Source organism: Mauremys mutica, chromosome 25 (assembly GCF_020497125.1).
Source record: "Mauremys mutica isolate MM-2020 ecotype Southern chromosome 25, ASM2049712v1, whole genome shotgun sequence".
Classification (NCBI taxonomy): domain Eukaryota; kingdom Metazoa; phylum Chordata; order Testudines; family Geoemydidae; genus Mauremys; species Mauremys mutica.
In genome coordinates this window covers 7,104,479-7,130,199 of record NC_059096.1, presented here as the reverse complement: position 1 = coordinate 7,130,199, position 25,721 = coordinate 7,104,479, and the positions used below count along the sequence as shown (strand labels likewise).

Sequence of the window (25,721 nt, the reverse complement as noted above, 5' to 3'; positions counted from 1 at the left end):
CCGGATGCGAGGAAGACGGGGAGGGGCTGTAGGAAACACCAAGGGGACGAGGCATTGAAACCAGCACCACAATGTTGCTGTAGCATTAAATAGCTACCTGCCAGACCTGCATTTAGGGAATGCCCAAATGCACTCCTGTGAGCGTTGTGTCCATGCTCACGTGCGGCAGTTCTCCTTTAGCTCAGTGGGCGAGGCCTGGGGCTGCAGAGCGGAGGGACAATGGTTCGAGCCCCAGCTCCGCTGGCGTATAATTCCCGGCAGAGTTGAGGTTGCACCAAGATTCTGCCATGAGGCAGATTTTGATCCCTGCTGTAAGAGCAGAGAGGGAGGAAAGGAAAGAAAGACCCTCCCACTGGGAAATTCCCAGGACTGGATCCCGCGGTGGCTGGGACGGTTCGTGCACATTTGGAGTAAGCTAAGGGAGAGCTTGCTGAAATTCTGGGCCAGATCAGGGCCGCCCAGAGGAGTCAGGGGGTCTGGGGTCTTCGGCAGTGGGGGGCCCCTGCTTCGGCGGTAATTCGGCAGTGGGGGGTCCTTCCGCTCCGGGACCCGCCACCAAAGTGCCCTGGAGACCCGACACTTCGGCGGCGGGGGGGTCCTTCTGCCCCGGGACGGAAGGACCCCCCGCCACCGAAGACCCGGAGCGGAAGAAGCTCCAGGGGCCCGGGCCCAGCGACAGTTTTCCGGGGCCCCCGGAGCAAGTGAAGGACCCCGCTCCAGGGGCCCCGAAAAACTCTCATTGGGGCCCCTGTGGGGCCCGGGGCAAATTGCCCCACTTGCCCCCCCCCCAGGCGGCCCTGGGCCAGAGTCTCACCTGCGCTCTGCTGGAAGGGGCGGTGAAGGCGGCTTTCAGCCAACGTTGTGCTCCCTGCCTTCCAAGGCAGGTCAGGGCCCTGCAGAGAACAGCCATCGTTCAGTGCACCCCAGACACACCCCTGGCTTCCAGCAGGGCCAACGCAGAGCCCTCCCTCCAGCCTGGGGAGCCCCAGGCCCAGCGGGCCGTCTCCGTCCCCTTCAACCCCGCGTTGTGCGGCCAGAGTGCATGAAAAGGGGCTGAGAGGAACAGAATGGGGTGGGGGTGATTTCAAACCAGATCCTGTTCCTCCCCACCCCAGGGATGGAATAGCTCATCCCCAGCCTCCGGATCGCCCGCCACTCAAAGAGCGCAGAGCCCCCGGCTGGGAGACGGGCACCAGAGGCCAATGAAAGCCTCTCACCTGCTTCGTGCTGCTGAACTGGTCGGGCTTGTTAGGCCTGCAAGGGAGCCCGCAGAACTCGAACTCGGGTTGTCTGTCACCTCCATGCCACGTGCTCATGCTCACGCCCTGTGCTAGAAGACAGCCCCTGTGCCCCTGCTCGCCTGGGGGGGCCACCACCTAGGGTGACCAGGTGTCCTGATTTTAGAGAGAGAGAGTCCTGATCTTGGGGTCTTTTTCTTATATAGGCTCCTATTACCCCCCACCCCGTCCTGATTTTTCACATTTGCTGTCTGGTCACCCTACCTCCATCGCAACCTCACGAGAAAGCAAGCTGAGCTGAGCCTGTCCTGATTCATCTGGGCCGCCTGGAAAACCAGGGCTGGGACATGTCACACAGGGGTGGGGGAAGGAGGATGGATGTTACCTGGAGGAGGCACAGGGAGAGGAGGCAAGAGGTAGAAGGGAGCGCTTGGGGGGGGGGGTCCTCCCTTCTGAAATGGGGAGACACAAGGGTCCCCAAAACAGCACAGCGGGGACAGATTACTGCCACATCTCTCCCCCCGCCCCCGGCCCGGTCTTGACAAAAGCATCCTTGCGTGCTGCAGAGATCAACCAGCCCGTCGCCTCTGTGCATCCCCCCCCCCCCCCCGGCTCCCCCCTCTCCAGCGCTGGTCTTCACTTTCGACGCCCGTGGAGGCCTGTCCCCAACCCCACCGACCACACCAATAACAATTGGCTGGAGGCCCTTGAGACTGCAAAGCCGGGGGGACGGAGGGGATCCCTGAGATGGTACCGCCCGGGGAGGGGGACCGCTCGCCCGGGGAGCCCCAGGCTGGCGTGGAAGTGGGAGATTGCAGTGCTGCGGGATGCCTGGCTCATCTCTCCTACCCCCCCAAGGAAGGAACCGGAGCCCTGGCTACTGATTAGCTAGGCCGAGGCTGTGTCAACAAGGCATCCAACGACCCTGGGCTATTGAGTCACCCAGAGGCTGCTTTTGTTTTTACCTGCTGCCAGGGCTGGGACCAGTCCCAAAGTGAGTCAGAGCTGGGGGGGGGGGCGGGGGGCATTTCTCAGCCAGGACAGGAAGGGAAACAGCAGCCATCAGAACCAGGATGCAGCCAGCCACCTCCGCTCTGACCCGCTCGCTTGATTTCTTTCCTGTGCGCTGAAGGATCAAACAAATCCCTCTGTGCCAGGGCCCAGAAACGCCCCTCCCTGGCCTTGTATAAATGCACAGGCCCCAGGCTGGGGGGGTTCGGAGCCGAGGCTCTGGTTGGCTTCCGTCCCTTACACAGAGGCCTCGGGCCCGATGCTGTTTGAGGTGACGGCACTGCCATCCCCTGCAGCTGCTCTGATTTGGGACCCGAGCCCGCGGGACTCCGTGGGAATCTGTGCACTGGCTTCAATGGGCTTTGGAGCCAGCTCTGGAGACCGACCCCAGGGAGAGCAGAATCAGGCCCGCGCAGCCCGACTCAGCTAGTTACTGGCAGTTTGTTCTCCCCTCCCTCTGCGACCCCCCCGGGAAATAGCTCCTCTCTCCCCCACTCCAGACGCGTCGGGGCAGGGGAGGAGCTGGCAGGCCCCGTCCTGCAGAACAAGCCGGCAGGCCCCGTCCTGCAGAACAACAAGGGGGCTGGAGGGATCGGCCCAGGGCGGGCTGCAGTGCTCAGAGTGGGGCACGGCCCTGGGTTTCTTGCACCAGCTGCCCCGTGCCCAGCGCCGCCAACGCCCCAGAGCCCTGAAGGCCGCATGGCAAGTCAGCGGTAGGGTGGCCAGACAGCAAGTGTGAAAAATCAGGCTAGGGGTTGTGTGGGGGGGAATAGGTGCTGATAGAAGAAAAAGACCCCAAAATCGGGCCTGTCCCTGTAAAATCGGGAGATCTGGTCACCCCAGTCGGCGGTGCGGGGCAGGACATACAGCAGAGAGACCGGCTTTTCGCTGCACCTGTGCACAGCGTCTGGCACCTGACCCCCGACTGGGGCCTCGAGGCGTCACCACGATGCAACTAAGAAAATCAAACCCCGGAGTCCGGCCGCCGAGTCCCCTGCTCCGCGCACCCTTCCCAGCCAGCGACGCGGCGGAGATGCCAGCAAAGCCCCCAAAGGCCCGGGATGCTAAATATTAACTGAGTGTGCAAATGAATAAACACTGATTTTAACTCCACTTCGGGAGGCATTTCCAGCAGCCTGGAAGGCAGAAGAGAGGCAGCCCCAGCCAGTGCAGGGGAAGGGGGGTTTAAGTCAGGGCCACCCGGGGATGGGGGGGGCAAATGGGGCAATTTGCCCCGGGCCCCGCAGGGGCCCCCACGAGAATATCGTATTCTATAGGATTGTAACTTTTTTTAATGGAAGGGGCCCCCGAAATAGCTTTGCCCCAGGCCCCCGGGTTTAAGTGCCTGCCCGACGAGGCTCCCAGCTTTTGACGCTGCCCAAAATAAGACCCAGGATGCTGTTCACACCCGGCTCTCTGGCGGAGGCCAGTAATGACTCCGGGGGCCCAACCGGCACTGCCGTCAGAGGGCCCTGCTTTTCGGGCAGCAGGCACGCCGAGCTTTCTAACGGGTTCCAGAGGGGCAGCCGCGTTCGTCTGTCTCAGCAGAAACAACGCGGAGTCCTTGGGGCACCTTAGAGACTAACCCGTTTATTGGGGCATAAGCTTTCGTGGGCTAAGACCCACTTAGATTTGTTAGTCTGTGAGGTGCCCCAAGGACTCCTCGTCGCTGGAGCTTTCTAAGCATCAGCCCCCTTTACGAGCCCCCAAAGACGAGACCCCTCTCCAGCTCCCCTCCCCCCAGGCCAAATCATTACAGGCCTTGGCCGCAGGGCTTGCCCTCCAGAGCGGCGCTTGTGCCCTGGGGAGGGCTGTGGGCACGGCCTTACGGGGCGGGGGAGCCACCGCCAGACACCACAGGATATTAAAGTGCCTTTAAAAAAACACCCGAAGCTGGAGCCTCCCTTCCCCGGCCCAGGGAGGCCCGTCAGGAATGCGATGGGTTGATAAGAAGGCCCACTCCCATCCCACCCGGTAGGAGGCCGTGCAACTGCCCCTCCCACCTGATGCCACCTGGTACGGGGCAAGGTAATGATGCCCTCTCCCCCCTCTTAGCTCTGGTGGGATGGAGCTCGAGGGACAGGGCAGGGATGAGGAAGGGGCATTCAGCCCCCTAGGGGCAGAAAGGGACCCAGGCCCGGCCTGAAGGCACTTGCCTTTGCGATGTCCAGCCTCTCCGTGCCTGTTTGGCCCCAGCTTTGTTTAAGCAGAGACCCAGCCATGCCCTGTAGCTGCCGGCTTCTTACTGACGAGCCTGGTGTGACAAGCTGGGGCAGACCCAATCCTGCAGCCCCGACCCCCCGGAAGCTATCAAATCCAGTGACGCTACTCGTACGGGTGAAGGCTGCAGGATCAGGCCCAAATGCTGCCAGAGGAGCTCCCTGCCGGCTGCCGGAGAGCGGGTGCTGCTTCTGCGGCAGACAGAGGGCACCGCGGGGGTGGAGCGGCTCTCAGGGGAACTCCCCTGTGCAGAGCAGCCCTGGCATCAGATACTCAGCCCTGCACTGCTGCCCTTGGTGAGAGGGGGGATGGCAGGAGCGCCCTGGGCCGCAGAGCTGGCCAAGACCTTTGTAAAGTAGAGCAGCCTTGGGGCGGGTCTAACTTACACCCAGGGTTGTTGGATTTGGTATGCAGGGGTGGCCTGTGTAGGGTAACCAGATGTCCCGATTTTATAGGGACAGTCCTGATTTTGGGGTCTTTTTCTTTTATAGGCCCCTAGTGCCCCCCACCCCCTGTCCTGATTTTTCACACTTGCTGTCTGGTCACCCTAGGCCTGTGCGATGCAGGTCAGACTAGACTATCTGGTGGTCTCTTCCGGCCTCCAAATCTACGGCCAACTTTGGAGCAGCTCAGCATCCAGGGGGCACTCAGGTGATTTAAAGCCACCTTTACCCTTCCCCCTCCTCCCAGGCTGTGATTTCTGCGCGGCACCTGGCCCAGGAACTCGCAGCTCCAAGGCTGAGGCTGAGGCTGGCTGCAGAAGCCTAGAGACAATGGCTGGGATCCCACCTGCAGGGGTAGTTACATTATTGTAACTACCGAGCGTCGGGAAAGCCTTGTACATCCACCAGCTCCGGAACACTGAGAGCTGCAGCGCGGGGACCCAGCACACGGCAGGCTCACCACACATACACTATTGTTCCCCGGGCATCCTGGATCCTGGGGCAGGAGGGGCAGAGGAGGGGTCTGTGACGGGCAGAGGGGAAGCCCAGAGACAGCCCCTTCCCAGGGGGGAGGGTCGGCTAAGCTGAAAATTGCCATCGCTCTGCACAGCAGCTGATCCAGGCGACAAAGTTATGTTGCAACTAGAAAGGGACCTGGCCTGGGATCCAGTCCCAACCACAATCATATTTGCATCCTGGTTTTGTGAAGATACCTGGAATAAACTCAATGTCCTGCGAGCTGCAGGGCTCACAAGCCAGGCTGAAACAGCTCCTCGCCCCAAAGATTTCAGGTCCGATTCCCTGCTCTGGGTCGCTAGAGAACTGGCTGTTCACAGCATCCTCTACCTCCTTGTGACCCCAGCTGGCTCCAGGAAGCCTATCCCGCAACGCGGGACATTCTGTGCCCCAGTCCATGCTGAGGATCTATTAACTGCACAGCAAATCCCCAGAGCACATCCTGCTCTCCTTCCCCACTGACGTCACCTCTTGGCCGAGGCGTCCCTCAGCGAAGGAGGCTGCATCCCAGAGGCAGGAAGTCTTAGCAAGAAGCATTTACAACAATGCAGCCTTTTGGCACGGCTGGAGACAATAACTTCATGGGACAAACCGCGTGAGCAACTGGGACAGTCACCGGCTCGGAGATCTCTGTTGATCAAAGAAGATCAAAGAGTTGGCAGAGGCAACCTGACCTGGTCTACACGGCACGTTCGTCCTAAGTGTTCCCACAGCCGATCCTTGCAGCTCTCCCATGCCAAGTCAGGAAGGAGCCGCCCCCTGGCCAAGGAGGAAGGTGTTAGCTGGTCCCCATAGAGCTCTTCCCCACTCTGGCCAAGCCATCCAGAGCAGCGCTGAGCCGGGCTCAGCTTGAGTCATTTCCTCCAAGACAACCAGGACCACAGAAAGTTTCCCACTGGCTTGGCCAATCTCACCTGGAAGTGGCTCCTGGTAGCTCTTACAGGTGACCCGGGCCTCTGATCTGAATGAATGTGGAAAAGGGAGAAACCGAGTCAAGATATAAATCTAGTCTGAGCAGAAGGGCCCTTCGTTGCACAGTTATCAAGTGACACTTGGCGGTGGGTTTCAGCGTCAGTTACAATATTGAGGCTTGTTTGTTTTCTGGTTGTCACTTGGTTGCCCTGAGGAATATAAAGCAGGATGATCAGTTTCACTTTCCATTTCTGGTCAGTTTCATTTCCCACTTCTCCTGCTTGGACTCAAGGTGGTCTGTCTCCCTGCACTGTCAAGGGTGGGGGGTGGAGGAAGGAGGGGGATGTTTAGATCCAAACGGATTTTACTAGAATAATGGAAACATTTCGAGCTGTTCTTAAGGATGGTTTTTTACCAAACATCCCTTAAAATTAAATGGGGTGATCCTCAAGGTAGGGACTGCGTCTCCCTGTGTGTTTGTGTTGCACCTGATACAAAGGGATCCCTGATCCTGTAAGACCAGGATGTGCTACTGCAATACAAATAAACGTAATTAACGAGAATACCACCTGCCTTTTATGGAGTGCTTTGCCTCAGTAGATATCAATGTGCTTTACGAAGGTGGGCGGTATCCTTATCCCAGGTTTACAGATGGGGAAACTGACGCACAGGGAGGTGAAGTGACTTGCCAAAGGTCACCCGGTAGACTAGTGGCAGAGCCAGGATTAGAACACGGATGGTCAGTCTCCTGCTTTATTCACTAGGCCACGCTGCCTCGATTAAATAACACATCAACCTGACAATTTCCCTTTAACTTTCTCTCCCCTCCAACACTGCCACTAAGAGACTTTTCTTGACCCTTTGTTATCGCCCCCATCCTTCCTCGCCTTTTTAATCCTCTCCCCTTTGCTCTCTGCAGTTGAGGAAGACTGATTTTGGGATTAAATCACTGAACCAGGAGTCAGGACTCCAGGCTTCTAATCCCTGCTTTGCTGCTAACTTGCAGTGCTACCCTGAGCAAGCCACTTCCTCTCTCTGTGCGGCCCCATCTGTAAAATCCTAACTCACTGCCTGGGGACAGCTGGAGGATTTGTGTCTCCAATACAGTCTTTCAGATCCTTAGATGATTTATTGAAGTGCAAAGCGTTCTTCTTACCGTCACCTAGTGGCTGCTGTGGCTTCCTACAGATAAATACACCATAACTTCCCAAGGACAGTACAGTAGTGGATTAATTTAAGAACATAAAAATGGCCCTCTTGGGTCAGACCAATGGTCCATCTAGCCCAGTATCCTGTCTTCCGACTGCGGCCAATGCCGGATGCCCCAGAGGGAATGAACAGAACAGGCAACCATGGAGTGATCCATCCCTTGTTGTTCATTCCCAGCTTCTGGCAAACAAATGAAATCCCAGGCAGCCTGAAGCTCTCTGTGGGGACGTCAGATGGGGTATGTGAACTTTGAGTTGTCACTGTCCCACTCTTAGAGCTCATGGGAAAATGGGTAAAAAAACTCTGGGGCAAGTTTTGAGATGTTGCCATGTTCCTTTTGTAGAGTTTGAAAGTGGCCGATAGTTCGTCTCCCTCCAAGACAATTCTCAGTTATTTTTTCCCCGTCTTTTCTTGGGCTTCACCCCCCCCCGACTCCTCTTTTAATTTTAGAAGAAAAAATGATTGCATAAGAATGACTAAGAGAAAAGAAAAACAAGGAATGGAAAATTATCTTTTTTTAAAAAAAAATCACAAGATGTTTTGTGAATGGACTATTTTTCATGGTTTTTTTTAAAAGTTCCTGCCTCCCCTCCAAAAAAAATCCTATTGGTTTTTTTAATTAAAACGAGCTCTACCCATTATATTCCTCCAACCCCTGAACTCTCTCCCTCGTCTGTTTGCATCAGTCATTTCCGTCACCCAGTGTGTCTCACTCTTGTTTTCCTGCCTCTTTCCCTGTCGGTTTCCTTTTTCCTTTACCCCAAACTGCCCCTCTAAAGACACACAAAACCCCTCAAACGAAGTGTTTGCGATTTCGATAAAGCAAATCCAGAGAGAGCGGGAGCTGGGGCTAACATGTCGGCAGCCCGGCAGCCCCTTGACTACCTTGGGCCTTAGCCTATGATGCACGAGTAGCCTCTATTCCACTGATCGCTATGCGCCTAGAGGGCACTCAGCACCCTGCAGGATCAGCCCTTTGCTTGTATGTTGTATTCTCTCTCACACACACACACACACCCCCAAGGGCGGCTCTATGTATTTTGCCGCCCCAAGCACAGCAGTCAGGTGCCTTTCGGCGGCGCGCCTGTGGGAGGTCCCACCGTTCCGCGCCTTCAGTGTACCCGCCGCCGAATTGCTGCCGAAACCGCAGGACCGGCGGACCTCCCGCAGGCGCGCTGCCGAAGGCTGCCTGACTGCCACCCTCACGGCGACTGGCAGGCTGCCCCCCCTCCCCCAGCGGCTTGCCATCCCAGGCACACACTTGGTGCGCTGGTGCCTGGAACTGCCACACACACACACACCCTTTGTCTGTTTAGACCGGGAGCTCTTTGAGGTAGGGGCTGCCTCTTTCCCCAGCCTAGCACGATGGGGCCCCTGTCTCTCTCATCCAGGTTTTTGGAGCGACACCCATTAGGGTAGTATCCTGGTACTCGGATACCACAGTGATGGGCGCAGCTGTAAGAATGTGCCTAGAGCAGGAGGGAACAGAACGGCTGGGGCCATTGGGGCACGACTGCCATAAAGGAAAAAACTCAACTCCCTGGGCGCCCTGATGGGTTTAAAACACCCTCTCTCCCCCCCGTCCTCTTGACAATCAATTCCTCAAGCTGCTTCTGAGCCCCCAGCCCCCGCCCTAGGTCTGGAGCAGCGAGACACGCCGAGAAAGGCTATTTCCAGCCCATCCCCAGCAGGGGATGCCGCAGACCATGAGAACAGCCTGCCTGTGGGACAATCCCGGGCTGATTTTGCAGGCCCCGGGGGCCCGGAGCAGGGATGGACCCAAGCCCCAGAGCTAGGAGGTGAGGTTCTGGTTTGATTTTCCTGCTAGTCCCGAGAGGCACCCCCCCCCCCCCGCCTCTCTCGTCGCTCCCGCAAGTGGGCAGCTCTCAGCGAAGGGGGCTGATGCTGAGCCGTCCCTTTCGTCTAGTCCAGGGGTGGCCAATCTGTGGCTCCGGAGCCACGTGCGGCTCTTCAGAAGTTAATACGCGGCTCCTTGGACAGGCACCGACTCCGGAGCTACAGGTGCCAACTTTCCAATGTGCCGGGGGGTGCTCACCGCTCAGCCCCTGGCTCTGCCACAGGCCCGGCCCCCTCCCCACCCCTTCCCGCCCCCTCCTGAGCCTTCCGTGTCCTTGGGCCTCCCCCCGGCACAGCTGATCGGCGGGGAGGGAGGGGGAGGCGCTGATCGGTGGGGCTGCCGGTGGGCGGGAGGCGCTGGGAACGGGGGTGGGGGGGCTGCTGATGTGTTACTGTGGCTCTTTGGCAAGGTACATTGGTAAATTCTGGCTCCTTCTCGGGCTCAGGTTGGCCACCCCTGGCCTCGTGGCTTGTTTGGCACCAAAGAGGACGCTAGATGGAGCTGGTTCCTCAAGCAACACACAAAAGTCAGGCAGAGGGATGCAGTCCCACTGGCCCCGAACCTGCCAGGGCCTGCCCCATCCTCCAGGGATTCCCCATGAGCCACAGGCACAAAACTTGCCAGAAGGCAGGATCCCAAAGAAAAGCAGCTGAGTGCCTGGGATTCCTGCTGGCATCCTGTCCGCTCTGGCCCATGGGGACTTGCTCCTGGGCGTCTGGCAGCTGGGTCGCTGGTGGGAGAGTTACTGAGCTGAGAAATCCCTTTCCACAGCAGGGACAGAGAAACAAACAGAGCAGCAGCTGCTTGGACAGAGGGATTCAGGGGGAAATCTTGGGCCAGATCCCCAGCTGGTGAAATCACCATCGCTCCATTGAAGTCAATGGGGCTGGAGCCCAGCTGGTAGAAATCAGCCATATTACCAATGACATCGTAGAGCTCTGCTGGTTTCCATTAGCTGAGGATCTGGCTGCTGGTCCTTCGCACAGGGCTCCGGTAGGGTTGTTCTTGCTTTGACCACCCCAATCACGACACCAGGGTAAGCGGCATTATGGTCCCGTTTTATAAACGACACAGGTACCCGCGTTCTGCCCTACGGGGAGTCAGGCGTGTGTTCCAGGGCCACTGGATCCATCCTGTGCTGCTTTCAAACCGGGGTTTCAGGACACGCCTCGGCACATGGATTCGCGGCTCCACCCCCAGTTTATTTCCCTTTAAGCTCCGGCTTGACGTTGGAGCTCACGCGAGTGGGGAAGCGGAAGCAGCAGCGAAAGCCAGTCTTAGTTCACGCCTATGCTGGACAATACCTGCAACCCCACTGCTGTTCCGGTCCTGGGTTGCTCCCCTCCCGGGCTCCCCCCGGCCACAGCGCAGAGGAGGCAGGTCTCAACCGGCAGCAGGCAGTGGCAGGAGAGGGGAGATGCAGAGACCCAATCCCAGCTCCGTGCCTGTTGCACAGGGGAAAGACTCTACGCATGGTTGGAGGCTCAACGGCGTGAAGTGGCCCGTTCATCTCCAGGAGAGATTGTCCCCTGACACTTGGTGTGGCTGATGATAGTTCCGAGAAGCTTGGACCTCTCTGGCCGTCTCAGGGGGTGGACTCGTTCCCCCCTCCCCCAGCCATGAGTACAGCCCCTGTGGGCTTGTGCCATGCACTGAGTTTGCCCAGGCTCCTCTCCTTCCTCTTGTCTCACCACCGTGCGCTTGGTGCATGCTGGTAACGTACCTGTTCTCAGCTGCCAGCTACGATCCGAGTGCTGTGTACTGTGCTCCACCCCGGTCTCTGCACTGTAGGTGTGTGCCATGCAACGAGCATGCCCGTTCTCAGCTCCCCACCCTGGTCTCTGCACTGTAGGTGTGTGCCATGCAACGAGCATGCCCGTTCTCAACTCCCCACCCCGGTCTTTGCATTGTAGGTGTGTGCCAGGCAGTGAGCATGCCCGTTCTCAGCTCCCCACCCCGGTCTCTGCACTGTAGGTCTGTGCCAGGCAATGAGCATGCCCGTTCTCAGCTCCCCACCCTGGTCTCTGCATTGTAGGTGTGTGCCAGGCAGTGAGCATGCCCGTTCTCAGCTCCCCACCCCGGTCTCTGCACTGTAGGTGTGTGCCATGCAACGAGCATGCCCGTTCTCAGCTCCCCACCCCGGTCTCTGCATTGTAGCTCTGTGCCAGGCAGCGAGCATGCCCGTTCTCAGCTCCCCACCCTGGTCTCTGCATTGTAGGTCTGTGCCATGCAACGAGCATGCCCATTCTCAGCTCCCCACCCCGGTCTCTACATTGTAGGTCTGTGCCAGGCAATGAGCATGTACATTCTCAGCTCCCCACCCCGGTCTCTACATTGTAGGTCTGTGCCAGGCAGTGATCATGCCCATTCCCAGCCCCTTACTCTGATCCGCATTGTAGGTCTGTGCCATGCAACGAGCATGCCCGTTCTCAGCTCCCCATCCCGGTCTCTGCATTGCAGGTCTGTGCCAGGCAGTGACCATGCACGTTCTCAGCTCCCCACCCCCTCTCGGCGCTGTGCGCCCGGGCCGTGTGTTACAGACCGGGCTGAGCTCCCCGAGTGGACAGTCACCAGCCTGTTGAAATTGGATCCACCTTGGAGCTCAGGTGCCTCCAAGCCAGCTGGGTCTGAGCAGCTCCAAACATTGTAACTGGGGGCCTCTACAGCACATTTCTGGGGGGCAGATCACCTGTCTGCCCCCTTTCCTTGACCGACTGCCGTAGGCCCTGAAACCAGTGTTCTGACTTCCCAAGCCCCCCAGTCACTTCTGCATGCTCCCCCCAGCATTGCTGCCCTGGGTAACAGCTGAACTCTTTGGTGACCCCACGGCAAGCCAGGTAAGGAACACCAGGTCCCTAAACCCACAGGCACGTTGCCCCTCAGAGCGTACCCAGGAGTTACAGAGCTTTAGGTAAAACACCAAAGGCCCCTAAGGGAGAAACTACTCACCCCTTCTGCAGAGGAGTTCAGGTCACGGGAAGCCTTTCCTGCAGTCCTGCTTCTCTCCTTGGCTGATGGTTGGTCATTGAGAGGCAGGGAAGCAGAACCTGCCCTTAAATAAAGTTTCACTCCCCTCTGTCATGTGACGTCACTGGTCAGCTTCAGAACCCCTGTCAGGTGGTTTAGCTGGGGGGTGGGGCCCTACTCCCCTCCCCCAACCCCAGACCAAACTGGGAAGGCCAGTTCCCTGCACTGAGCATTCCCTATAGCAGACCCCTCGTTCTGAGAGTGGATCCCTTTGAATGGATTGTGTCTTAGTCCCACCAGCTTGGCGTCTGGCATTACAATGAGCTGCCCCCTTGGCATCTGTATATCATATAAATAAATATATGGAGAGATACACCTAGCTCATAGAGCTGGAAGGGACCCTGAAAAGTCATTGAGTCCAACCTCCTGCCTTCACTAGCAGGACTAAGTTCTGATTTTCCCCCAGATCCCTAACTGGCCCCCTCAAGGATTGAACTTACAGCCCTGGGTTTAGCAAACCAATGCTCAAACCACTGAGCTATCCCACCCCCTGTTGTTACCTATAGGGTTGCCACTTGGCCAATTTTTAACTGGCCTGGCTGGATGATTTTTTTTTTTACTGCCTTGCTGGTCAAAAGATGTAATGTGCTGGATGGTGTTTTTTTTGCTGTGCACACATGTGGCTACACATGCCGCAGTCTTGTAACTACTGGCCACACACATCATGACAGCCCCTGGGCTAGCAAACAGAATTCCTGCTGTCCCCTGAGAATTTCTGACTTTCTGAACTGTCCCTCCTTGTACTCCCCCGTCTGTCTGTATCCACCTGCTGTCTCTTGTCTCATACTTGGATCGTTCGCGCGCTGGAGCAGGGAGCACGTCTTTGCTCTGTGGTTGTACAGCGCCAAGCGCAGGGAGCGCCTGGGCCATGACTCGGGCTCCTGGGTGTTACTGCCATACGGATAGTCAAAACTGGACTGCAAAGCAGGGGAAAGTGCTTCTGATCCCAGCTAGAGCTATTTATCGATGGGGCCATTGTCTAGTCTCACCTTCTGCATAACAAGCCGGAGAATCTCACCCAGTAATTCCCGCATCAAGGCCCTAACTTCCGTTTGACCGATAGCATGTTGCTAGGCTTGGAGGTGATTCGATTTGTACACACACACAAACTGATGAATTTTTTTCCCCATCAGTCATAATTTAAAAGTACAGACAGGCAAAATGCTTCCTAAGAAGTTATTAGGGATGAAAGGATATTGACTTTGTATATTTTGATGCTGTTTTAACGGTTACAAAGCTTTAACTTTCTGAATCTCCGCTACTAAATAATGATTGTCCCCTCCCTCACTGTCTGATCTCCTCCCCCTTTGGTAATTACCTGCGACTGTGAACACTTAGATTGGCCAGAAAAATGCTTAAATTTCTCACAGCTGCGAAAATGTAAATAGATCAAAATTAAAAAGGGCTTAAAAATAAACATTGGTATTGGCCGTCCAAGTTATACAAAAATAAAAATCGAGTTCTGCCAAGCCTCCATATTCTTGAGAAACAGCTCCCGGCTTTAGTTAAAGATGGAGAATCCCCCATGTTGTTCCAAAGGTTAATCACGCCGTTAAAAACAGGCATTTTATTTCTAGCTGGCATTTGTCTAGCTTCATCGTCCAGCCATAGGCTCTCCTTACGCCTTTTGCTGCTATTCTCTGTAATCTCTTCCCCAGGGAGTTAGCTGGAGATCAGGGGTTCTCAATGCATTGCCGGGGCCCCCAGGGGGGCCAGGAGCAGGTTTTGGGGGGGGTGTCCGCCAACCAGAGAGGGGCCGGCCTTAGACTCACTGCGGCCCAGGGAAGAAAGTCAAAACCTGAGTCCCGCCACCCAGGGCTGAAGCTGAAGCCTGAGCAATGTAGGTTCGTGGGGCCCCCTGTGCATGGGGCCCTGGGCAACTGCCCTGCCTGCTACCCCCTAATGCCGGCGGCTTTTAATCTACTGGATACGCAGAACAACAGTTGTTGTGGCACAGGTGGGCCATGGAATTTTTATAGCATGTGGCGGGGGGGAGAAAAAGTTTGAGGACCCCCGCTATAGACCACAATCACGTCACTTCTTAACTTTCTCTTCGATCAACTAAATACGCCAACCCCAGGTTTCCATGCTCATTTGAAGCTCCTATTTATTCCCATCGCTCAGTTTACTTCAATACCAACGTGCAGACTTGCAACTGGGATGATAAATATTTATTGTGTGATGAGAGAGACCAAAAATCCTACCTCCCGGCAAGCTTCTTCCGCTGCTGGTTTTTCTGGGTGTGCTCCTCATCTGGAGCCTGGGCCACACATTTGGTTTTTAAAAAGCCAGGCCAAGCCATGGATGGGTTCTGAATCGAGTGTAATATTCACTGATGCTTTAAAAACTCCCGCACCCCAGTCTGGGTCTGTGCTGGTTCTGTACTATGTCTGTATCTTGTAACCGATACTTGTAATCTCTCCTAACTCACGCCTGACCCCAGATGTCCAGTACCTTCCTTCTTAACTTGTGTAAAAGTTTGATTTTAAACATTAGCTTTAATAAAAGTTTTCAAATACTGCCCTGCTCCCCAGGAGGATGCGAGCTGTTGAGAACACAGGTGCTGCAGTGCCTCAGACTTCCCAGCAGGCGGCGGACTTGCCCTGTGCATCCCAGGCAGGCTGTATTTTGCAGGGCCAACACTCAAGAGAAGAGTTTGTATCTGAGGTTTAGGGAAGGGAAACACAGGTAGAGACTGAAGGTCTGTGTGTGACCCGATGGGAAAAGAGAGAAGGAAAAACGGGGAGATCCCTCTGGAAAGAGGAATAAAATGGGCCACGAGTGACTTTCCGAACCGGCCTCCCCCCGGACCATTCAGAGAGGAGAAGCACATGACGAAACAAGGTCGTGAATTAACAGGGCAACACATTAATTATGCCCCGTCCCCTTTTGAAGAGAAGGGGGAAGGCGAGGATTTCCCCAAGAGTTCTGACTGCAAAACGCATGTGCCCCTGGCAGGCCAGGGCATTATAGGAGGAGTAGGGCCCATTCAAAGCAGGGCACATGGAAGGCTGGAGTGAACCCACTAGCTCTCATTTACCTGATTTTGGAGGGAAAATGAATGTTCGGATGCCAGATTAGGCCCCACGGTGGTGGGGAGAGGTGAAAGGACCCCCAGTCCTGGGAGCGGCAGGACAGGGGAGGCAGCCCCTGGAGCTCAGCACAGGAGGTTTGCCCTTGAAGGATGCTGCAGGGCTTGGGGCAGGGGCAGGGCCAGGCCGGCCCGGGCGAAAGGACTCCGGCAGCAGATGATCTCACGAGAGGCGCAAACGGGAGCTAGGAGCAAACCCATAGCCGGGCCCAGAAGCGCAGCGGCCAGGACAGCAAGAGGCCACCTGCCCGGGTTGCTGCTTTTGGAAACTCGGGTGCGTTTTGAGGGTATGGGTTAAGGGTAGGGACAAAGCCTCCTAGAGCTTTAACTAATGAGCACCCCATGGACGTGGTTACCCTCATCCAGCCCAGCACACACCCTCCCACAAAACCCCCGCCAGACCTATACATAGCCCTGTAGACACCCCCACAGTCTCCTATAGGATCTCACCTCCACAGACCTCCACAGACCTCTATAGACACCCCCACAGACACCCCACAGACCTACACAGACCCATATAGACACCACCACAGATCTACACAAACCCCTATAGATATCCCAACAGACCTACACAGTCACCCCCCACAGACCTACACAGACCCCTATAGACACCCCCACAGATCTACACAGACCCCTATAGACACCCCCACAGCCCTACACAGACACCCCACAGACCTACACAGTCACCCACAGATCTACACAGACCCCTATAGACACCCCCACAGCCCTACACAGACACCCCACAGACCTACACAGTCACCCCCCCGCAGACCTACGCAGACCCCTATAGACACCCCCACAGATCTACACAGACCCCTATAGACATCCCAACAGACCTACACAGTCACCCCCCGCAGACCTACGCAGACCCCTATAGACACCCCCACAGATCTACACAGACACCCCAAAGACCTACACACACCCCTATTGACTTATGCAGACACCCCCCAGACTCCTATAGACACCCCCGCACTGACCTATGCAGGCATCTCACAGACCTACACAGACCCCTATAGACATACTCAGATCTACACAAACCCCTACAGTCTCTGCCTCTACAAAATTACACAGACCCCCTACAGACACACACCTCCCCAATCTACACAGACCCCTATAGACATATGTACAGCCCACAGACTACACAGACCTCTCTAGATGCTCCCCAGAGTCCTTCACAGACAGACACCCCCACCCTGTGGACACCCCCCATAGATTTACCCAGATGGTTTTAGACATACTCCCCTGCCCCCCACAGACCTACCCTGAGTCCTAGCCACAAACACCCTCACCCCTAAAAACACCCCCCAGATTGGCACTTACGCACACAGGCTCTTATGGACACCCAAAGGACTCCCACCCACCCACACCCATCTCCATGTATCCTCTGGACCCCCATAGCCCAAGATCTGAGGCTGTGGGCCAGCAGCTGCCCCCTGGCTCCCTGCAGGGGTTCGGCAGACAGGGCGGCTGGCAGCTTTAATTTTTTTTTTCACCCACTCTTTGTTGTTCCAAAAAAAAAAAAAAAAGGAAAAGACAAGAAAAAAAAAAGTCTGTTTTGCCTCCCAGGCAATATTTCTGGAGCCAATCGGCACGCAGCATCCACCCTGCCCTGCACCCTAATTAAAGGCTTGAAGCAGGCTGGCTGGGCTGGAGAGTTTTGCTTAGTCGCCTCGTAGCAGCCACCACCCGTGGAGCTCTCAGCTGGCCTGGAGGAGGAATGCTCGCCTGACCCCTCTGGGGAGTGACAGAGACCCACACGTGCACCCCAGCGGCTCGCTTGCTTTTCCAGAGGCTCCGGCCAGGGGAGAGGACTGGATCCCACCTGCCCCTGCCTCCTGCTGCACCATGAGTGGCTCTTTTGACAAGAAGATCACCAGCATCCTGACCGACCTCTCCAGCTCCCTGAGCTGCTCCAAGGATTCCCCCACCTTGCCCGAGTCCTCGGTCACCGACCTGGGCTACTACAGCGCCCCCCACAGCCAGCACGACTACTACCCCAGCCAGCCCTACAGCCAGCCCGTCAACCACTACTCCTACCACCACCAGTTCGGCCTCAACGGGCTCGCGGGGGCTGGGACTTACCCCCCCAAGGCCGAGTACCCCTACAGCCCCTCCTACAGGCAGTATGGGCATTTCAGGGAGCAGCAGCTGCCGGCCCAGGAAGCAGGTAAGGAGCCCTCCCACCCTAGTGATCCAGGGGGACAGGGGTGGGGGGTGGATGTCTGGAGATGGCGGGGGGCTGGTGTGGAAAGGAGTCACTTCTTGGAGTCAGCCACAGTTCTTCCTTCCCCCATGCCCGTGTATTCGAATGAGAGGAAAGTTCTTGTCAATAACACACACACACACACACACACACGACTGCCTCTTGGATCGCACAAAAGTGGGGTGGTGGGAGTTGCTGAGGGTGTTGCGGGGGCTTGTTTGCTAGATCTAGGTTTCCACACAAAACTTTCTGAACTCCGGCTCCGATTTAAACGACTGCTTTTCTCACCCACCCACACACTCTCCCTCTTGTCTCTGGCAAATTCCTGACCTTTATTTTCTGTGCCACCAGTCAGGGTGGCTATTTACCCCTCCCAATCCCCCCCCCAGCTCTCTCCCACTCACTTTTGCCCCTGAAATCTTAAGAAACTTCAGGACAACTCAGGTTAGTTGATAAAAAAGGAGAACCATGGAGGGGGCGGGGGGAATAGGGTGTCTCTCTGGGGCAGCGAGAATGACCCATGTCATGACTGGACAGGAAGATGATGGTTAGGTTGCAGCTCTGGGGGAGGGAAATAGGGGTGGGACGGTGTTTTATTTGTGAATAATCTTGTGGTTTTTAAAGTGAGTCTGAGGTGCTGGGAGATTATAGGAAAGCAGGAAGCTCAGAGAAGCCTAGAATCTGCTGCCCTAAAAGAAAGGGATGCAGGGAGAGGGAGAAATCGATCCTCCTCTGATTTCCACTTACTGAACAATTCTCCCGCCCCTTCCCCCCCAAATAAAGCCTGGGAAACACCCAGGCAGCTGGGACCTGAGGCTGCTTCAGAGACGGGCTTGTCACAACCCACCCTACGGGCTGGGAGAGGGAGAGAGGGGCCGACTCTGAGAACCAGTCGGTTTTCAGCAGATCAGAACCAGGTGGGGAGCCCCTGGGCAGAGAAACAGGCAGGCTGGGGGGAGAGGGGAGTTCGGGGAGTTAGCGAAATGGACCAGAGGAAGAAGTGGCCGGGGACAGGCAAGGGAAAAGGCAAGCCGGAGTGTACCAAAGGGAGAGAGAGAGAGCTAAAGGAAGAGAAAAACACACCAGAGAGAGCGAGAAGGAAACCCAGAGCGGGAGAGAGAGAAATGAAAGACCTCACGTGCCAAAGAACAACCCCCCAAACACCCCGGTCTTGCTGCGTTCCTGAAATCTTTTATACCTGGAGTCTGTTCAGCGACTTCTCCAAGTAATCGGCCCTTAACTCCTCCACAAGGGACATACGATTCTGGAGTCCTTCCGCCCAGGCCGGCCCGGCCCTGTCACTTCTAGCTCCATGGGTGTGCGTGGAGCGGGACCGGAGAGCAAATGTGACAAAGCGGGATGTGGGGAGGAATATATAAGAAAAAGACCCCAAAATCGGGACTGTTCCTATAAAATCGGGACATCCGGTCACCCTATTTATCTAGGAGGTGAAGTTTTCTAAATGGAGGCTTAAATCCCCCCCCCTTCTCTCTCCCCAGTAGACTTGGGTTGTTTTTTACAACATTCGGGGGGAGGGAGGGGGTCGTCCAGCTGCTGAGATTCTGACGTGTTCCCTTTTCACTTCCAGTCTCAGTGAAGGAAGAACCGGAACCGGAGGTGAGGATGGTCAACGGGAAACCCAAAAAGATCCGAAAGCCCAGAACCATTTACTCCAGCTACCAGCTGGCGGCTCTGCAGAGGAGGTTTCAGAAAGCTCAGTACCTGGCTCTGCCCGAGAGAGCCGAGCTGGCAGCTCAGCTGGGGCTGACTCAGACGCAGGTAACTTCAAAAAGAATCACCAACCTTTCCCCTCTGTGCGCGCGGGGGAGCGAGGGAGCTGCACCTGCTGCCAATTCCAAACAGCCCCTGGGTTTAGTGGGCTTAGATTCAAGCACTTCCATAATCAGACAGGGACCCATTGTGGACGAGCCGGCTGTCTGAGACAGTGGGAACAAAAAGGGGGGTTTTCTGTAGGCCTTTGGACACATTTCCTACTGCCGTGCTCAGCCACGGGGAGGGAAAAGAGAGGCCCAATCCTCTTTACGCTCCCCAGTGTCAATGCATTGACTTTAGGGTTACTCCTGATTTAGGCCAGCCATCCCCATTGGGACCAGATAAATGTGGATAAACAGATTGGTTTTGTTTCTTCTTCCCGCCCCGATGGGGGAGATCTCTCCCCCTCCCCCAAGATGAGCCGTTCTCAAAGGTTCAGGGCCCAATCTATAGCTCACTGATTTGGATCAGGTCCATTGAACCAACTTCAATTCGCAGTTCTTTCCCCTTTGCGGCTACTCACTGGATTCCTGGCACAGTTTGGCTCTGGTGGGTCAAAGAGGCCAGTTCAGCGGTTCTCCACCGTTTTTCATTTGCAGACCCCTACACAATTTCAAGTGGAGGTGCAGGCCCACTTTGGAAATCTTAGATTTCCCCAGGGGTCATAGCAAGAACCTTCCGTGGACCCCCTAGACATCTGCGGACATCAGGTTGAGAAGCCCTGGTCTAGTTGACCTAGAAAACCAGGAAGAAGTATCCCTTCCTCTCTCTGGGCAGTGACGGACCTTTGGGTCCTGGCTGGATTTTTTTTTTTAATTGTCTCATCAGAATTCAACCACTAATTTATACCAGAGCAGCCTTTGGGCTGGAATGGGTAGGACCATATCCATAGATGCTAACAGCGCTTGGGTCAGTGGGGTTTTAGTTAGGGGTAATCTAGTGTAGACCCCAGAGTCAGGGGTTCCAGACCTCATTTCTCGGTATGCGTGTTGCGCTTGTGAATATGCTCAAGCTCTTACAGGTGTCTGTGTTTTTTAAAGCGTCTTTTAATACGTTAGGCCCAGAACCTCAAAGGTATTTCGGATCCTCAGTTCCATTGATAGAAAGTTAAAGCCTGAAATGGTGGAGTCCAAAAGAGATTATACCCAACTCCTCTCTCCATACGTGAGCGTCACATTAGAATGCTACAGTATCTACGGGTGGGTGGGTGGCTCTTGTGACACTAGTGACTTCTCTTTGTAAAGGGAAAGATCAGTAGAAAGGGGTCTGAACAGCTTCCCTCCACCTCCAGATCTGAGATGAGTGAACCCCCCTCATCCCTCACCCGAAAATTGGAACACCTCCAAACGCTGAGGAGGGTCGCATCCAGCCCCGCCCATAACAAGTGACGTAAAGGGCTGCTTCTGCTGTCCCTTACGGGCCAGGCTTCCTCTCATGTCAACAGGAGCATCGCTGGCGTTAGGAATGCGGGGCTGGTCAGAGACGGTGACAAGAGGCTGATTTTAATTGCCCAGATCTAAATAAAGTTCCAGGTCAGCGTGTTTCCATAGGCTGCTAGCCCAAGAGCAGATGTTCTGTACCATAAGGGCCTTCCACCCGCTGAGGGATTGCGACATGATGGGGAGCTGTTTCTTTTTGACTCCCTTCTTTAAAAGTGGGTTGATTTGTTAGGGGGGTTTTGTTGTTGTTGTTGGTTTGTTTGTTTGAACGTGGTTAGGGATTCCGCACTGCACGCTGCTTTTTGTCTCTGGAAACAAAGGACATGCCAGGAAAGCTTTAACGAGGCACGCCCGAGCCCCTGATGGGAGCTGGAGGGTCTCTGGACGTGGAAAGCAGTGCTTTTCAGGGGCGTTAAACTACGACCCTGTGTTTTCACTCTCATGTATTCCCTTGGGTCACCAGGGGGGATTTATGATTTCTGTCCTTTTCTAGTGGGGTGTGTATCGTGCGTGAAAGATCCCCTTAAATGGAAGATGAGTGCCCCATATATGGCATAAGGTGTGGGTGCTCCATATACAGATAAATACTACGGTAGTGCCAACCCCAAGTGTTCAGAAACCATGAGTCAGGCCTCCCCCCAAAATCACAAGCTCCTCTTAAAACTCACGAGATTTCTTGTAAGCATTATTATTTTGGGGTGTTTTGAGCCTGTCGGGAACAGCCAGGCCGTGTTGGCAGGCTCTTCTCTGCCACCTTGAGGGCTAGAAACTTTATTTTGAAATGAGAGCGGAGCTTCTCACTTAATCACAGGATGCGAGGCGCTGGGGCTTTAGCAAAACACGCGCCATTGCGAGGATTTGGCAACACCGAATGTTTGTTTGGCTCTTTGTAGGGTGTTCTATCTTCTCCTTCCTGGTTCTCCCTGTCACATTGGACACATCTGCCTTCTCCATCTCACCCGCCTTCTTCCTCGCCACCCCCTCAATTTCTCTCTCTGTCTCCTCCTCTCCCCTCCTTCCCCCAGCAGCTCGTTAAGTGGAACAGGAACCCACTCAAGTATTTGAAATGAACCACAGCAGGTTTGTCCCCGTCCTAGTTTCGTCACTGCCCTGGTGACTTCTGTAGCAACGGGGCCACTTATAAATGTCCGAAGGAACTTGTCATTAGCTGTCAAAGCGTCAACCTGTTTTGGGGACAAACCCCTCCCTGCCCCTTAGGCAAAACAGAGAAGCCAATCCGCCCACACGGCGACATTTCTGTTCACGCGCCACTCCATTTGTCCCCCCCCCCGCCTCCCTTCGGTGGTGTATTGCCCGTGTACGTCAAAGGGACCCAGAAAGTCACACTTCCCTCCCTTCCTTCTGTCTCTAGGTGAAAATCTGGTTCCAGAACCGGAGATCCAAGTTCAAGAAGCTCTACAAAAACGGGGAAGTGCCCTCGGAACACAGCCCCAATAACAGCGACTCCATGGCCTGCAATTCTCCGCCTTCTCCTGCCCTCTGGGACAGTAACTCTCACAGCAACCCCTCCACCAGGAACCAGCTCCCCCCGCAGCTCCCCTACAGCTCTTCCCCAAGCTACCTGGAGGAGCAGCACAACCCCTGGTACCACCACCAGAACCTCAGCGGACCTCACTTACCGCATCAAGCTTTGCCCACTAACACCATGCATCATACATCTTCCGGGCCTCCCAATCCGGGGGCCGTGTACTAACCTCCGGCCTCCTCGGACCAGGGGAGCAAGAGGAAATCATCACGGCCGTGGCCAGACCTTGCTTGAACCGTGGGTTTGTTTCCAGGACAAAGACAGACACACACAAACATTCCAGCCCGTCTCAGGACCAGCAGAGCTGCAAAGGGTTAAAAGGATCAGAGGACGACCCACGAGCCAGGCAGGAGTGGCAGCGGGTGTGGGGCAGGCTTGGGGACGAGGTTTTGGATTTTTATTTCTCGGGAAAGCTTCAGCATTGCCAATTCCTTTTCACCCCACCCTGACTTTCCACAGGGTCCCCGGCCCCCCTGCACCACCATCCCACCCACCACCGCCAGGCACGGTGAATGGGAAGATTCTTCCATCTGGAGCTCTCTGCCAGAGACTCACCTCCCGTCTGGACAGAGGCCAAGAGACACGACTCATCTCCAAGCGTCCAAGAACAGCACAACTGGTTTTTTTACCTTCCCGGGCGAGCTGTTTGTGGGGTGTCTCCTTGAGGACTCTGGAAGAACATCTCAGCTGGCAGGACTTCAAAAAAAACCACTTGGCTTCATCCACATCAGGGTTGGATTTTTCTACATGCCCAGATGATAGAGAAGGAGACATAATTGTCTCTGCGTCTTCCCTCTCATCCACCCTTGCAAGGGTCAGACTGGAGATGAAAGCACAATTTAAGCTAAAAAAAATAATAAAAAAAATGCAGTAAGAGGTGCCACACTTTATAGTCTTTAAAAAAAAATTCTCTATATTCTAAATAAATAAAGTCAATTCTTAGCTATGTCTATTGTACAGAACTGGACACTATATAAACATTTAATAACATTATTGAAGGGACCATTGTTAGAGAGGCCCAAAAGCCTAGCAGTGGGGAAGGGCTAAATTCTGATCTCATTTACATCAGTGTAAATCTAGCTCTACTCCAGGTTTACTCCAGTGTTACTCCAGGTTTCCAGAGCAGCAGTTTGGCTCTCTGTGTTAGCTCATCAGCTGGCGCAAACTGGCTTTCCAAATTCTCGGTACTGGATGAGGGCCAGATTCTGAGCTCAGTAACACCAGTGTAAATCCAGAGTTACTCCAAGGTTAGAGGAGAATTTTGCCCCTCCGGGTCAGATTCCCAACCGGTGTAAATCTGCATTGGTCTCAATGGAAGTCACACTGACTTACGCGAGTTGAGAATCTGACCTTCTGTGAGGATTTGCAGCAAATAAATAGAGGTTATTTAAAAAAAAATATTTAAAGTGTTTCACGAATGATCTAAGTTATTTTTGAAACAGAAACTGATCCTGTTAATGGTTTAAGTTTTCTAACAGTGCTCTTCACACGTCAGTTAAGCTAACGTCAAAGTAGAATGCCTATTTTTTTGACAAAAACAACCACCAAAAAGGAAAAAAAAAAATCTTGGATATTTTTTTTAAAAATAATCGTATTTTTTTTTTAAAAAGCTGCCGTTTTAAGAAGCGTTCTCATGTGTTGTACAGTCCCAGGATTTCTATTTATGTTGCCTTGTTCATATAAAGGCAGATGAGAGGAAAAGAACGTGTACAGAAGGTTCATATGTATAAAGTTGACCAAAACGAGTTTTCTTTAACCTGGCTGGGAGGGAGGGGGGCGAGAGCTCCCTCGAGAGTCAGGGCTTTGTTCCAACGTCCTTTCTGCTTTGTTAGTGGACAAAACTGTATATATCGTGTTAATAAAAATACTTTGAATTTAAGATGGTCCGATTTGGTTATTTTAACCTCTGTGAAAAGGAGCTAGAAAAACACGACTTCTCATAGCTGAGAAGTCTAGTTTTGGATAACACGCTCCTTAGGGGACCCGTAATATAATTTGATTTGGAAGAGGATGAGGTCAGGAGTCCAGCCCAAGTGCTGCTGAAAATCTATCACCAGTTATTAAGCTCAATACAGGAGCGACGTCTACGGCCCATGTTACACAGGAGGTCAGACCAGCTGATTTAATGGTCCCCTTCTGGCTTGTAAAACTTATAAATCTATTGAATTTGGCCCCGATCCTGCAAACACAGAAATATGTGCTTAACTTTACACGTGTGCCTGGTCCCCTCATTGACTTTGATGAGCTTCTCCTGTGTTTAAAGTGAAGCATCTGTGCCGGATCGGGACCTTTAACAAAGTTGGAGCAGGGTTCTAAAAAACTGAAGCTGATGTCCCCTCTCGGCCCCTCTCCTGGAGAAGGTGACCTCTTCAGGGCATGGATGCAATCAGTCAAAAAGTCAGCAAGAACGGGAAAGTGTTCAGGAGTGAATGGTCATTGAACACACACACTCTCTCGCTATCCCTGCAGGCAGATCTGAGCACCCATTGGTAACAGTGGGTGAAAGCCAGGCCTGAATAATCATATGTAAACAAACTGAGAGCAGGCTGATGGAGCTGCACCAGGCCTGAATTTGGCCTGGCTGACAATGAACCTGAGACTCCCTGGCCTTGCAACGTGTGTTATCCGAGCTCCCACGTCGCACAGGTGTACGTGACTGCACAAGATGCAAACCAGTGAAGGATCAGGCCCAGAACCCTCTCTCCCTAGGCCGGAGATGGGTGTTTCCTTGGTGAACTTCTTGCACAGATTGTTCCAAGCCAACCTGAATTCAGTTGCTTCTTCCCTGAGGAGCTCACGGCCTCGTTTGGCCAAGGGAAGGATCGATCGGTCGCTAAATGAACTCAGGGTGATTTGGGACCTTCTGCTGCTCGTGCTGGCCAGGAGTTTCAAACGATTCCGGCACCTGTGGATTTCCCATGCCCTCAGCACCCCGACGTGCTGGACTCTTTGGGAAACTGGCAAATAAGAGTCCCAATGGGAGCGGAGCTCTTCTAAAAGTCTGGCTCCGGCGGTGGGGAAGGAGCCCTTGAAAACATGGCCCTGAGCTCTTCTGAAAGTTTGGCCCATTGTGTCCTGGCAGCAACTCCTTAAGTTTCTCTCAAACCATTTTTTTGGGGGGTCGGGGGCGCCTGTAAAGTAATCCAAAGCAGATTCCATTCAATAGAGACTCTGCAAAAGGCAGCTACATTCGCGTGTGCTCGGAATTGCTTGGTTCACCCTGTATTTCCTTCTC

The 25,721-nt window shown here is 54.5% G+C and overlaps 1 protein-coding gene across 1 annotated transcript; it reads left to right on the top strand.

Annotated features, from left to right (window-relative positions):
- Positions 1–17,370: 17,370 nt before the first annotated feature.
- On the top strand, positions 17,371–22,654 carry DLX3 (distal-less homeobox 3). The gene is made up of 3 exons (XM_044999924.1): positions 17,371–17,692; positions 19,317–19,507; positions 22,313–22,654. The coding sequence occupies exons 1-3, from the start codon at positions 17,371–17,373 to the stop codon at positions 22,652–22,654; spliced, it is 855 nt and encodes a 284-aa protein (XP_044855859.1).
- Positions 22,655–25,721: the final 3,067 nt, after the last annotated feature.

Excerpts from the sequence above, each read along its gene's own strand:
- DLX3 (XM_044999924.1), top strand. The coding sequence starts at position 17,371 with ATGAGTGGCTCTTTTGACAAGAAGATCACCAGCATCCTGACCGACCTC. Across the intron at positions 17,693-19,316 it reads GCTGCCGGCCCAGGAAGCAG|TCTCAGTGAAGGAAGAACCG; the intron begins GTAAGGAGCCCT and ends TTTCACTTCCAG. Across the intron at positions 19,508-22,312 it reads TGGGGCTGACTCAGACGCAG|GTGAAAATCTGGTTCCAGAA; the intron begins GTAACTTCAAAA and ends TTCTGTCTCTAG.